At 31.7% G+C, this 14,097-nt stretch overlaps 1 protein-coding gene across 2 annotated transcripts in view; it reads right to left on the bottom strand.

Annotated features, from left to right (window-relative positions):
• Window positions 1-344: 344 nt before the first annotated feature.
• Window positions 345-14,097, bottom strand: part of LOC111088976 — a 34,409-nt gene continuing 20,656 nt past the window's right edge. For both annotated transcript variants that reach the window (XM_022400471.1, XM_022400472.1), the window contains exon 5: window positions 345-4,088. In XM_022400471.1, the coding sequence (XP_022256179.1) occupies window positions 3,978-4,088 (111 nt within the window). In that variant the 3' untranslated portion in view covers window positions 345-3,977. The remainder of the gene's footprint in view (window positions 4,089-14,097) is intronic.

Here is a 14,097-nt window from a genome sequence, read left to right as displayed (position 1 = left end):
TAACTGTCAAGGCCCCCATGCTGCAAGCTACAGAGCATGCCCCAAATTTACACAAGTTCGGGATAGAGTTCTCTTTAGAACTAAAAAGACAACATCCTTGTCACAAATCACAGAATTCCCACCACCATCCCGACCACAATGTCAGCCACTGCTTGAAACACCTCCAGTAGACGTAAATACATACAACACTACCACAGCCCAGCCCACAGTTCCACCGAAACTATACTCACACACAAGTGAAACAGGCTCCCATCAACCAAGCAACCCCAATAGCACACTAATTTCCTTCAATCCCACTGAATATACCATCAACCTCCTTTCAATGATGGTAGAATTAAGTGAGTAACCTGACTTCTCTACACGGGCAGAGTGTTTAGAAGCTCTCTGCTCAATCGCTAGACCTCCCCAACCTCAAGCCTTACCACATCTCACTAAGAATAACCAAACGTACACTACAAACATAACATTCACAGACACAATAAAAATAATGCACCTCAACTATGAAGGTGACCTAGTCACCAAAACATTTGAAATATTCAATCTAAATAAACAAGTAAAAGCCGACATCATGATAATCTCAGAAACATTAAACAATAATATAGGCATAATTCTATACTGTAACAATAATCTAACATGAAAACAAGCAATAGTCACAGCAATACCCAAAAAAACAAACCAATAGATCCAACCCAAATAACTTCCGCCCCATTAGCTTATTAAGCTGCCTCGCAAACTCATGGAGAAAATTATTACAACCCGACTATTATACTTCTGCGAATACCACTGACAATAATGTTGAATAAACACGTTACAGAATTCTCTGACAATAAAAAGTTCAAATCATTTAGTATTTGGAAGTCATATTCACAACAGATCTTTTTACTAAACATCATGAAGTTCAAATATTGATGGCAATTCTATCTCTAAAAAACAACAAAAAACACTTGTATTTCCATGGGTGCCATTTCTATGCAAAAGTAATTTAAGGTTTCTATAACATTTTTCTGTGTGTCTATTCTGCCTGGATTTGTTTGTTGGGGAGCAAATCCACACTGGGCCATCAGCTATGTCCACCACAGGGAACTAAACACCAGATTTTAGTGCTGAGTAAACTTATACAGCCATCAAACATACTCTGACATGGGAGTGCAATGGGACAAACACTTTGAGAGTTGGCTGCTAGACTAATACATTTACACAAGTTTATGTTTATCCTCATTATAGTAGTAATTGCGTGTAACCATATTATCTCTTTACATACGAATAACACCTGCTACAAGAAAAGAAAACCACTAGTTCTAAAAACCAATAAAATAATTGTACATATTTGTAAATTCAATCACTTATAAATGCATAATTTTAAAACAAATTGCACATTTTAAAAATATGACATAGAGTAACAAAAGTAAACTAACGTACATCAATTATTCCGTGCTAATAATTTCCCATCTTCATCTATTTCTGTTACTTTTGTTTGCTTTTACCAGATGTAAAACATACCTTGAACTTTTTCAGACTTCATCCAAGTTCTTAGTGTGCCAGATGGAGATAGAAATCAACCTTCTTTGTAGTGTAGGACAGTAATATTTAGGACTGTGACTAGTTCAGTTTCTTTGGATGTACATAAGACAAGTTGCTCACAAACAATGATGAAATTTTCTCATCCTCATCTAGCTATCTATCAGCCACTGTATACTCTCCAACTGGTAATGTCTATGAAACTTACAATGTACCTGAATTAAGCTAGTTACCCCTCGAATTATTTTATATAGCAATGAATATACTCTGGTGTATGACTTGTTACAAAGTGTCAAACTAGTAATTGCTCATTGGTTAACCCTATTATCTCGGCTGGTAGAGCACTCATCTGTAATATAAAATGTCTGGTTTACAAGAAATGCAAGAATTGGCACCCTGTTAATGGCTATTCCACATCATTGAAATAAGATCCACAGAACAGCCTTCTTTGTGACAAGTGAAGAATGTTACAGTTAGTCTTATAAGTGTCTCAATAACTGCTAGGGAGTTAACCTTTTATGTCAATTTATCTTTGGTCTGAATGTGAGGGGAGGAAAATAACATTATGAAACAAGTTCCATCTTGGGTTTAAAACTAAAATTATGTAGATTTCCCATAAACATGACTAATCAAAGTACGAGTCAAAGATCTAATTGTTTCTTTAGCATGTGTGATAACTTGTATCTCACTGAGCTGATGAGTGTTATAAAAACAAAGCACAACAAACCGGACAACATCCATTAGCAAACTTAAGTAATAATAAAAAAAACTGGTAGCAAATTATTCAAGAGTTCACTGTTAAAAAATTAAATTTTTGTAATTTGATTCTTAATTTGAAAGTTGTTAATGTAAACAAAATAAACTAAGATTTAATTTTACATAAACAACACAGAAAAAATATTTGGATCTAATTTAATGGTTAATTATGGACAGGTACTGATAGAGAAACAATAAATTGTAATAAAAAATTTTGCAATCCAAAACTATATATATTTTAATGTCATAGTATAATAAAATCTAAATTTTAGGTTGGTTGGTTTAGCTACACAATAGTCTGTTGTGTTGTGCCCACCACATAGAGCTAAACCTGTTTTTAAGTATTATAAGCCTACAGGCCACTGAGCCACTATGGGACATTTTTTGTGTTTGTATTGTCATAGCAAAGCCACATCGGGCTATCTGCTGTGTCCACCGAGGGAAATCAAACCCATGATTTTAGCATTGTAAATTTGAAGACTTACTGTTGTCCCAATGGGGATGGCATTTTAGGTTCTTTGGCTGAAAATTTACTGTCACAAGTGAATCACACTTACAAGCAAGTGTAAGAATCTAGTAATGTGATTCTAAGTCAATTTCAAGATCAGTGTTTGCATATGACATTTGTAACCTTACATCTCTTTCTTTGCTTCACTTCTAGATATATTTTCATTTCTTGGAATGTACAGTTACTCCTTGACCATTTTCTGTCTCCAAAAACATCACAACTGCAAACCTTTAGAAACACATACATGAATGAAGGATACAAGTGACCCTGGCACATTACAAAACAAACAAACAATAAAAACATGTATACTACAAACGTACCAGTAACCTTGATAACTGTTGAATAAAAATATCTGCACAACAGAATTAATACAGTTTCAAAGCCTAAAATCATTCCATACAGGGAAGGAATAGTTTTCTTGGATTTCATGTTATGAACTTTTGAGATTACACCTCTCATTCTCCCATAGTCATTCTTTCACTGTATATGTCAACTTTATTTTTCTTGTAGTTGCAAAAAAATCCTAATTAGCTCACTTAAATAAATTTTTATCAGTTAAAAACTACTAAAATATGTTCCTTCAGCTGAAACATTAGGATACCCATTGCGACTACAGTACGTCTTTTCATTTTTAACCCTTTAGACGCATACTTTTTTCATTCATATCATTTTCAAAATCATCATCATCAATTGCAAATGTTATCAATGTTTTGAATAGCAACATACACCATGGCTGAGGTCACCTGTGTAGGTTAGGCTTTGTCTATTGATTTTGTGCACTTGATTTGCATTTCTAAAAGGAAATTTAAATCACATGACAACAGTTGTACCTAAAGGGTTAATTTCAGTTGCAGGATGCCAACAAAACTTTGGGAGTTAGTTGTCTGTTGACATTTATCAAAATAGAATTCCATGGGTATCATATTCTATATTCCATCTTCCAAGTGACTAATCTTTTTCTTCTTATGTATTATTCCAATTTGTAAAAAATATTACCCATAATGCAAATTATCAAAAAATTGGGATTACAGCCAGTGACTATGTGATGCTACGACTGGATTAACAACTATTCCTACCCTGCCCTGATTCAATAATTCACTTTAGCTCACAGGTTGATCTTACATATCTTCAAAATATGATTATGAACACCAATACTCCCACTTCGGTATCTAATCCTAAAAAAAAATAAAAAATCTTAAACTTTGGTACTTTTGGAACTGTCTGCCCAATAATTCTGTATAGTTACAGCTTCCAGACTGTTTAGAAACGAGTCATTATCCAGCGAGGTCATTTCTTCTGTACTTTCCTAAACAATAACAAAAAAAAACATTGAATACTTTACTAAATTAAAAAAGGAAACACTAAACAAACAATAATGGAAAATGTAAGTGATTCTAAATAACACTGTCTTCCTCTCAAACATAAAATACATCTAATGGGACTTACATACACAGAAACTGCTTCTCTGATTTTTCTGTGTTATCTTGTTAACCATCATAATAAAATTGTATCTTTTTCTACAGTGGAACATTTTAGTGTATTTTTTATAAATAGAGCCATCTAACTTGTGTCTTAAATCAGAAAACAAATTACACAACATAAAACCGAAAAAAACTCAAAACTTGTGCCAAATTATTAAAGTATAAAGTAACAAGTAGCATGGGTGAAAAGTGTACAATGATCATTTTGACTGAAACACATCTATTGTTCGAGGCTTTGGGGGCTGTCTAGGACCCTAAAAGCTCTGGAGTTGTAGTATTCTCAGATGCATTTAAAGCCATTTTGGATAACTTTCGGAATTCAATTTTAACTTGAATTTGTAGAAGAAAAAAAAAAGAATTCAGAAACCACTTACAACTTGTCATGTTACAAAATGGACCAACCTGATAATCATACGAGACTAGTTACATTTTTTTTAAACATTAATATTCAAACCCTTTACAGATATGTCCAGTTACTTTTGGAACCTCAGTTGCACATCAAAAACAACAACAACCTATCATCGAATTAACCAGGTATAACACTTTCTTTGTACAAATGAAAATGGTTGGAAGTTCAGACCAATAAAGATTTGAACAGTGCTAACAATAAAATCTCACATTAGATTTAAATCATGCTTGCAAAAGGCCACTTTCACAGCTTTCCATCTATAGATGGAGAACTTTCAGCCATAAAGTAGTAATCTTTTATAGGCAGAAGGTTATTGTGAAGTGATCACTCTCAGAGTTCTTGGTAGTACAACCTAAATCATTCCATCTAAAACTGATATAAATGTATTACATATAAACTGAAGTCACATCATTCTCATGAAAATCATTTTATATTGTATCTGTGGCTACCTGCCACTGTTCTTAATTTTGAACTACTGACCAGAGGGAAGACAGCTAAGGGCTTGACTGTCATGGTTATAACACACTCACACTTAAATTTGGGGTATATTTTGTGGTATATCACAGATTGAAACCTGGCTCACTAATTCCTAAATCCAAAACTTTTACCACAAGGCAAAAACCCATGATCCCATGAGAAGAGTGCTTCACTCCTACACAGATTTATGGTTATGAGAAAAAGTAGATAAATTGCTTATTTCTATGAAACATGATTAAACAAATCCATTTCTATTACTCAATAAGGAATAACGTTTTTAAGAAAATTTACAAAGGTTGTATTATAAAAAACGTAACATAATTAATATAGTTAGGATTATTGTATATTGGGACATACACATGAAGTTTGATATAATACATTGAAAATTTGAATATGCTCATATTTGAATTATTATTTAATTAACATATACAATACTTAGAATTATAGACTTTGTTTTTTTTTTTTATAGTGAACATCATTATTTATGAATAAAAAATAAAGTCAGTATTACTCGGGGTTGGAAAATTTCCTTTACATCATAACTGATCTTATATGCCCATATTGTACTAACAGAAAAGTAATGTAATTAATACAATAAGCAGGTATTGTATGGCTGTATAATGTAAGGAACTGAATAGTGCCCAATGACACTCTTTCTTTACCTATCCAGTGTATAGTTTTTCTCATAATGAATAGAAAGCACGTTCACACTAACAAAATTGTTTGTTTTGATAGGTATTCTACGATTATAAATTGTGTTTTGTTAGATTTACACGTGAAGAAGTAGCATTCCAATGTTCTGAGATTCTAAAATCTATTTCCTGTTCTGTTAAACTGGTGTTTACTTCTTCCAGATTTACTATTCTGTACTTATGTTTGTTTTTACACAACTGACCTTACTGCTATCATTATTTTATTGTTAGTACTAATAACAGTAACTGAATAAAAGTTTGGCTTAGCAGAAAATATATTATGTTTCATTCAAGTTTGTAAATAGTTACGTTTGTCCTATACGGAAGCTGACTAGGCTAGCCACCTGGGTGTATGTCTCCGTTGGCTTACAACAATTATCGGCCGACCAATAATTCTCTGGGACTAAGGTCGAAATGGGGAGGGCAAACAAAACATTTATACATGTATATACTTTTGCCTCTCTGATTAGGCTGTTTTAGTTTTTATTGGTTGATTTTGAGAATTCTTTGACTTTCCACAACTTTCAGGTATATCCATTCATTACCTTGTTTACTCCATAGTAATTAGTTTATCATAGCCTTCTGTTTAGCTCAATTATTGAAGCAACCCAACATCAACTGAAATTATAACTTCAATGAGTCATTAAAACATCTTATTTTTTTGCTTCTGCTGCTGTAACATCTCATTTTCTGATATGGTAATCAACAAACATGAAACAAAAGATATGAACTTGGGATTACAAGCTGTCCTAATTATTTGAAAGAAAGTTGAAAATATACCAAACTCAAAATACTTTATACACTTCCTCTACAAAAGAAACCAGTTTGATATTGGCATTTTATATGAAATGACACCTAAACATGGTCACACATTAGTCAGTTTTCTGAAGGTTAACATTATCTTTGATCCTAAGTTGTCCTAAAATTTTGCACAAAATAAATAATTCCAGTAAAGAGGTGACAGTTTACTTTGTAAGAATTAGAAAGAACTCTTCCCTTACATCTGAAAAGTCCCTCTGTTGAATTTGAATCAGTTATGGTTTCCTTTACTTAAACTGGTGTATTAGTGCCATGAATCGCATACCCCAAACCATATTAGTACAACAGATCACAAGTTTGTGTATCCTGAGGCAAGTTACAGTTACACCATCCACTTACTAGAATGGACACTGTACCTGCTATGTAATGATAACCAAAAAACAAAAACAAATGTGTGGTGGAAGTTATTCAATTGCCAAGAAAGTATATCCTGTTTACATAATTTTTTAGACTCAATGAAGTCTCTTAAAAACCCTGAAAGAACAGGGAGTACAAAGAAATAATAAATAACACAAGAAAAAGCAAAATTAATTCACAGCTATAGCATATCTTGCCATTTCTTTACGATTACAAACAATGAATGCATTTAATAATTTTCTCACATTTTTCTGAATAGTGGCACCTTCTCTGAAACTTTTGAGACATCCATATAAAAACACCAATAGCTGGTTTCAGTTTGACTGCCAATTTACTCACCATAACACTTTTGCAGCTATAATAAAATAGGGGAAGAAAATTAATGGAAAGTAGGGATTGTTGGTTACTTGTAGAATTGCTATAAGAAGTACCGAAAATAAAATAAATGCTACAATTCTATGAGTAACCAATGATGCCTCCTTTCAGTTTTAATTTTCAGTATAGTCTTATTCCTGATAACTACAACTTTTACAAGAACTAAAACCACAAATTTATAAAAAGTAATCTTAGAGATAAGTGTATAAAGTAGGGATTATATTTTTGTGATTGTGGTTTTAAGTCTTGTTTCATTGTTTTAAAATACATAATTTTTTAGTACACCTTTGTTTATTTTTATATTATACCTGTATAAAGTGTATACTTTACCTTTAGAAACTGTCCTAAGTCTATCCATCAATATGTAATGCCATCTGTTGGGTTGAATTGTGTTTAAAGGATATTTAAGTATGTGCACGATACATTTACTATTTATAAAAAATCTGTATATATTTATCAGAATATCAAAAGCAGATACCCACAGACAAGTCAAGTAAGCTGGAAAAATCTTGTAGCGACAGTCTGAGCCACCTAGAGACTAGATAGCAGATCAGGTAGGTAGTAGACAATAGTTGCTGTTTTAGAAATTTTTGAATTGTTATACCAGCGATCTTTTTAGCATGTTATTAGTATATATGTGCATAATATATCATAACCAATATTTTGAATGGTTGGTTCTTACTTAGGATTTTGATAGGGTGGTTTTTGGCACATGCATTACTTGGAAACCTTGTCGATCCCTACTAATAAGTACAATAAAGAATTATCAAAGTCAAACTGAGTTTTCAGTGTTTTTAGGTGGAGACCAAGTGATGCTAAACATGACTTTAACACATACTTTGAATATATGGATTATCTATGGAAACACAAGTTGACCCTCAATATTGTATAAGAAAAGTATATTGAAGAAATACAACCATTTCAGTGAGTTAGTTATCTCATCTCACTAACCCTAAGATATTATAAGTCTACTAGTTACAGTGCAAAGATGTGCTTGCCATCTGGAGTAAACAAACATGTTCTCCAATACACATTCTGTAACACACACATTGATTATATATATTTACTGAAATTGGCGGATACATCGAAATATGTTGTTCATATTTATGTTTCACTGAAAAATGGAAAAGTACAAATACATTGTTAACTAATCATGACTAAGGAATTTTCTAAAGTTGAAATTTTATTTATTCTCCAATGACAACTTTCAGGTTATTAAGGTACATTACTGTTTCTTTCTGTATTTTTGTAACTGAACAGTTCATTTAAGATAATGTGATATCTGTTGTCTTCTGGATGTTTTTTGAAAACGATAAAAATAATACACGTAAGCTATACAATGTGTTACATACTGATCTTTATTTGAAGTGGATTTGGAAAGTATATACTGTATAGTACACAAGATTAGTGCAGCTGATATGTTTATGGTCCTAGGTGAGATCTGTCCCTAACATTTTGTGTGACATCAATTGCTTCAGGAAGAAGAATGACATCACTGCCTCAAAGCTGCAGATGCAAGAGCCAGCAGTGGTTCCTGACTTGCACATCAACCCATATACAACATTTAGATCTTTAGTATTCTTGTTGAAACAGTCACTGACAACATCAGCTTTACTTCTAACTAACATTGTTGTCAATCTTTTCTATCAGTCTACCATATTCTTAACAAAACATTTTTGACATTTTTGAAGTCCCAATTACAGGCCTTTTATATTTTCAAGGTGTGTTCAGGTGACTGGAAAATAGATTCTGCTAAGATTATAAATGAATGTGTTTTTTACAACTACAGTCTGTTTGAAACAAGTATATATCACTAGTAGTTTATAGTAAGTTCCCGATTAATGTTGCTTTACTATACATTTCTAAACAGAAGTTTGCCTTATTGAAGTTCACTTGTGTAATTAGTTACACGTACTTAAAATATTTTAGTGAAAATTCCTATTATTTTCCTCAAGAAGAATAGTCAACTAATGAACGGTACTCGAGTTTTGGGTCTCATTTGAAAACATTATATAAAAATAAGGTGGAGTTGACCTTGAGAACAAGAATCTTCTGGACGTAATTGGGTGGCTGGTAAAGATGATAAGAGAAAACTAGGAGAAAATGGCACACCAAATGACTCACCTATTATTGAGAGGGAATAAGAACTCGGTGACTATTTGTGCAGCACCCTAAAACATAAGCTTAGAGGAAATGAGAACTCACTGGTTAATTGTGTAACACCGTATCTGTTCTAAGTTAACATTATAAAACTCGTTCTAAACCTTTACAATGTGGCTTTACTTGTATTTATATCAATTTGTGATCCACAAATAATATTCTTGGCAACCCGCATAGAAGTACTAACAAGTAACAAGTGGGATGGGGTGTGAAGATGTGTTTCCAAATGGTGGAGATGTGTACATCAAACCACTTAGTGTAAGGGAACCTGACTACCAACCTGTAGATGGGTGGCTCACATCCTGCTGCTGCACACAATCATGAACCAAATGAGACTGTCATTTCTGCTACCAAGTGCATCAACTCCAAGAAAAACAAACCAAAATTCCACAAGATAACCTATACCTCTTCTATGCAGATAGTATTCAGGATGTTACTAATGAGACCCAGATATCATTAAAAGAACACTGCACAACCAATGTACCAAACTATTACCCCAAGAACTCCCATCTCTTCAAGATCTACAACTTGAGGGGGGAATAAATAACACCCAGTCCTGAACCACAATATTTCCTGTTATATGACAATGGACCAGATACCAATGCAAGGATCTTTGCATTTGGTACTGATGCTGCCTTCAACTACTCTCAGCTGCTTATACCTGGATGATGGATAAATACTTATCATATTATGAACTGCGAACATTGCAAATGTAACTTTACAAATTGTCACTAGATGGCAGGTGTGATATGATAATCTTGTTATTGAAATTATTAGGTTTGTTTGCTTTATATATCACTAAATGACATTAAAGTGTTTTGTTAGTAAATACAACTGAAACAAGAAAGAATAGATACATTTTTCTTAAAAGATTCTCAATCTTTCAAGGTATTAAATATAGAGGAACTTACTGTTTCGATGCTACTACATTCTTTTCAAGTATTAAAAAAATATATATTGTAACCAGTGATAAAAATAATAAACAATGAAGTCATCATAAAACAATAAAATATTGCAGGTGCGATAAAAAGTCATGTTTCTCAGTGCACATGAAATCATAGTATCAATTAACATATAGCTAATTTGTTGTCTGTATATACATTTATGTTGTCGTTGTGTTTCAATGTTCTTCTTGTTTAAACTATACTACAATAAGTCATAACAATGAAACTAGTTGCTGTAATGTACAACTGTAGAAAATGACTAAGCCTATAACACGATTTCAAATACAAGATTCTAGTATTATCAGCAGTGTATAATAAATTCATGTTCTGCAGTTTTCATTGTATCTTGTATATATACACTATCATATGATTCTATTCTTTAGTTAAAGAACAGTGTCATATTTGGTAGAAATGACAAATTAATCTAAAGCTGAGGAAAGTAATGTTACATTTCCACTAAACAATTATATGGACTTAGGTAAAAATGGCACATATTTAAATGTGAATTAGGCCCAGAAGTGGATACTGTGTCCTGTTCCACAAAGAAATTGTACAATGTTGTACATCCTTGCATGTGTATCTGGTCCAAGTACAGTGGTAATGGCCTGAATAACAGCTTGTTCAAAGTCAACTATGACAGTAGTTTGGTCAGGAACGTGGTCCTGTTGTTGACAACAGTCCATTACTGCCTGCATAAATTCCTCATAGTCATCTTGAGTTTTGGTTTGAGGAAGAGCATAGACAGCAGAAACAAAGGGGTATTCTGATGACATAAAGTTGGGGAAAACTTGGTGGTGTCATAGCAAAGTTCAACTACTTCAATGATTTATATTAAATTTATAAATTTTATTGACAGTTATCTATCTATAATGACAGATCATTATCAAATCTATGTTTATTATATAAACATTTTACATAAACGTCAGTTCATTTGCCAATAAAGCATTGTTCTCCAAAAATTATTTCAAAACAAGATATTTTACAAAATAAAATATAAAAATTTGGTAATATATCAGTATTATTATATTAAAATCGTAAACTTGTTCACAGAGAAGCTGTATGCTAAATATTTTGACTGTACATCAAGTTTTTTGGAAATAATGGAAGTAAAATCATGATTTTTACAAACTTCAGGAAGCCCTCAGGGCATTTGAGTTGTAATTATGTGCATAAAACAATTATAAAAACTTTCAAGCATTTAATGCTATATCAAAATATATATATGGTATATTACATGTGGAACTTAATACCAATTACAAAACAGCTTTCGTTAGACTCAACTTTCGTACAATTAGGGGAGACGTACCCTTATAATACAAACCAAATTTTTGTTGATGAAAATAAACATCACTCAGTGACATTTATTATAAATAACAAAAATATTAAACATAACATCCTCAGGGTTGTACTGGATGTTACTCTTGTACATACCCTTTAAAATATTTTTACCATTATAGTAAGAGGTGCTGTATGAACAGTCAGTTAGTAAGGTTCATGAAAGCTGGAATATTCAACACTAACTACACTAATTCTTTGTTGAAAATATGTGTCATTAAAGAAAAGAGTATTGGGTTGTTACACATAACCTGGATATTTTACTTTACTACACCATTACTAAATAAACTAATTCATCATTCAATATAATTGTTTCTAGCTTTCCTGAGATGAAACTGATAAAAATTATTGTGTGTGTGTGTGTGTGTGATAGATAACATACATAATTCAGTGTAAACAAAGTCACTCCAATTCAAGAAAAACAAAGACAATACATTTAATTTTTGTTAAAGAAACTTGTGATGATACAGGATGATTTTTTCACAAAGCTTAAAATGATTCATAATGTGGAATTTGAAGTTTTATAATAAATATTCAAAACACAGTAATACCTAAAACGTAATTAAGTTCTACTGCTTCATAATTTTTTTTAATTCCATCATTTGCATGAAAAATTGTTAACTTTAGAAATATGAAAAATATCAAAAGCTTGTGAGGCTGGAATAATCATAGAAACACATATGCATGCGTGTTTATTATCATAAACACGTGCTATAAATTATTATAATTTATTTATGCTATTTAAATTATGCTATTTATTATCATAAACACGTGCTATTGTTTCGTGCTAATCACTTTGTGATTAGCACGAACAAATTTGAATTAATCAGAAATGATTATAAAACACAAAGGCAATGTTTCAATTACTTGGATTGCTGGAATAATGAAAACAGTAATAATTGGAAACACTAATTTTGATTATATTTGTAATGTAAATAGATTTAATCATGATTTTTATTAATCAATAATTTTACATGACACTCATCAATGCTCAGAGATAATTGATTACATCAATTAATCAAGTTAATTACTCAGCACTAATAACACTAAACTTCAGTAAGATTGAACTGTAGTTTCTAACATGCAATTAATATAGTTTGAAGATATAAATGACCCAATGCCCAAGTTGAAGGTGTCTATCATGTTGGGTATTTTGAATTCAACGCTATTTAAATAATAAGAAGGATAACGATAATTAAGATGAACAACATTATTTATAACAGAAGGGAACACAGATAAATGTTTAGGAATTCTACAGATTCCATATTTAGAATGTAAATCAAAATAAAAGAATTACATCATTCCTAAATGGACAACTAAAATACATTACTGCAATAACGATAATTCAATCAGCAACATATTTTAGTTAAGTACTTAGGAATAATGTAATTCTTTTGTTTTGTTTTAGATTCTGAAGATGGAATCTGTAGAATTCCAAAACATTTATTTGTGTCTCCTTCTGTTATAAATAAACAATGTTGTTTATCTTAAGTATTGTTATCCTTTATATTGTGAAAACTTTGTTTTCCTCAGAACACATCAATTGCTAATAGTTACATAACCTACTGCATACTTATATATATATATATATATATATATATATGGGTCTAGTCTAATTACTTAAATTGTTACGTATCTGCTTGTTTGATAATTTCTGGTAAAATTCTTTCCGAGGAACTTCAGCGATAGAAGTCCTTTCTTGATTAAACCAGTTTATTCTTCCTAGATACAAACTTTTAATTCACAGTAATTCCACAGTCAATACATTTCTCGTCACTTTAAACTTAACAACTTTTATAATACACGCTATAAATCACAGTGATTCACAAACTTTACTTACCATCACTACTGTTTGCTTCTTTAATTATCTATATCTCGCTGGCTTCTCTGCCAGGCTTATATACTAACAAAGGGGGCGTCTCGAATGCACTTGGGCCTATCCGATCATTCGAGAAATTTCATGCATGCTACCAATGCCAGACGCACCAGCAGCGTCTCGTGACTTTCACTGTCATAACAATATTTTAACCCATAAAACTTTGAAGTGTAACAGTAACAAGCTCCAAAAAAGTGTTAACATTTTCATTTGACTTATAATAAATAATTTGAATAATAATATTACAAGTCAAGTGAGAATTATCTATTACAAGTCAAGTGAGAATTATCTATTACAAGTCAAGTGAGAATTATCTATTACAAGTCAAGTGAGATTTATCTATTACAAGTCAAGTGAGAATTATCTATTACAAGTCAAGTGAGAATTATC

The sequence above is a fragment of the Limulus polyphemus genome, unplaced genomic scaffold (genome assembly GCF_000517525.1).
Source record: "Limulus polyphemus unplaced genomic scaffold, Limulus_polyphemus-2.1.2 Scaffold4908, whole genome shotgun sequence".
NCBI lineage: Eukaryota > Metazoa > Arthropoda > Merostomata > Xiphosura > Limulidae > Limulus > Limulus polyphemus.
Note: the sequence above shows the minus strand (reverse complement) of the source record. Positions and strands in the feature narration are given on the sequence as shown.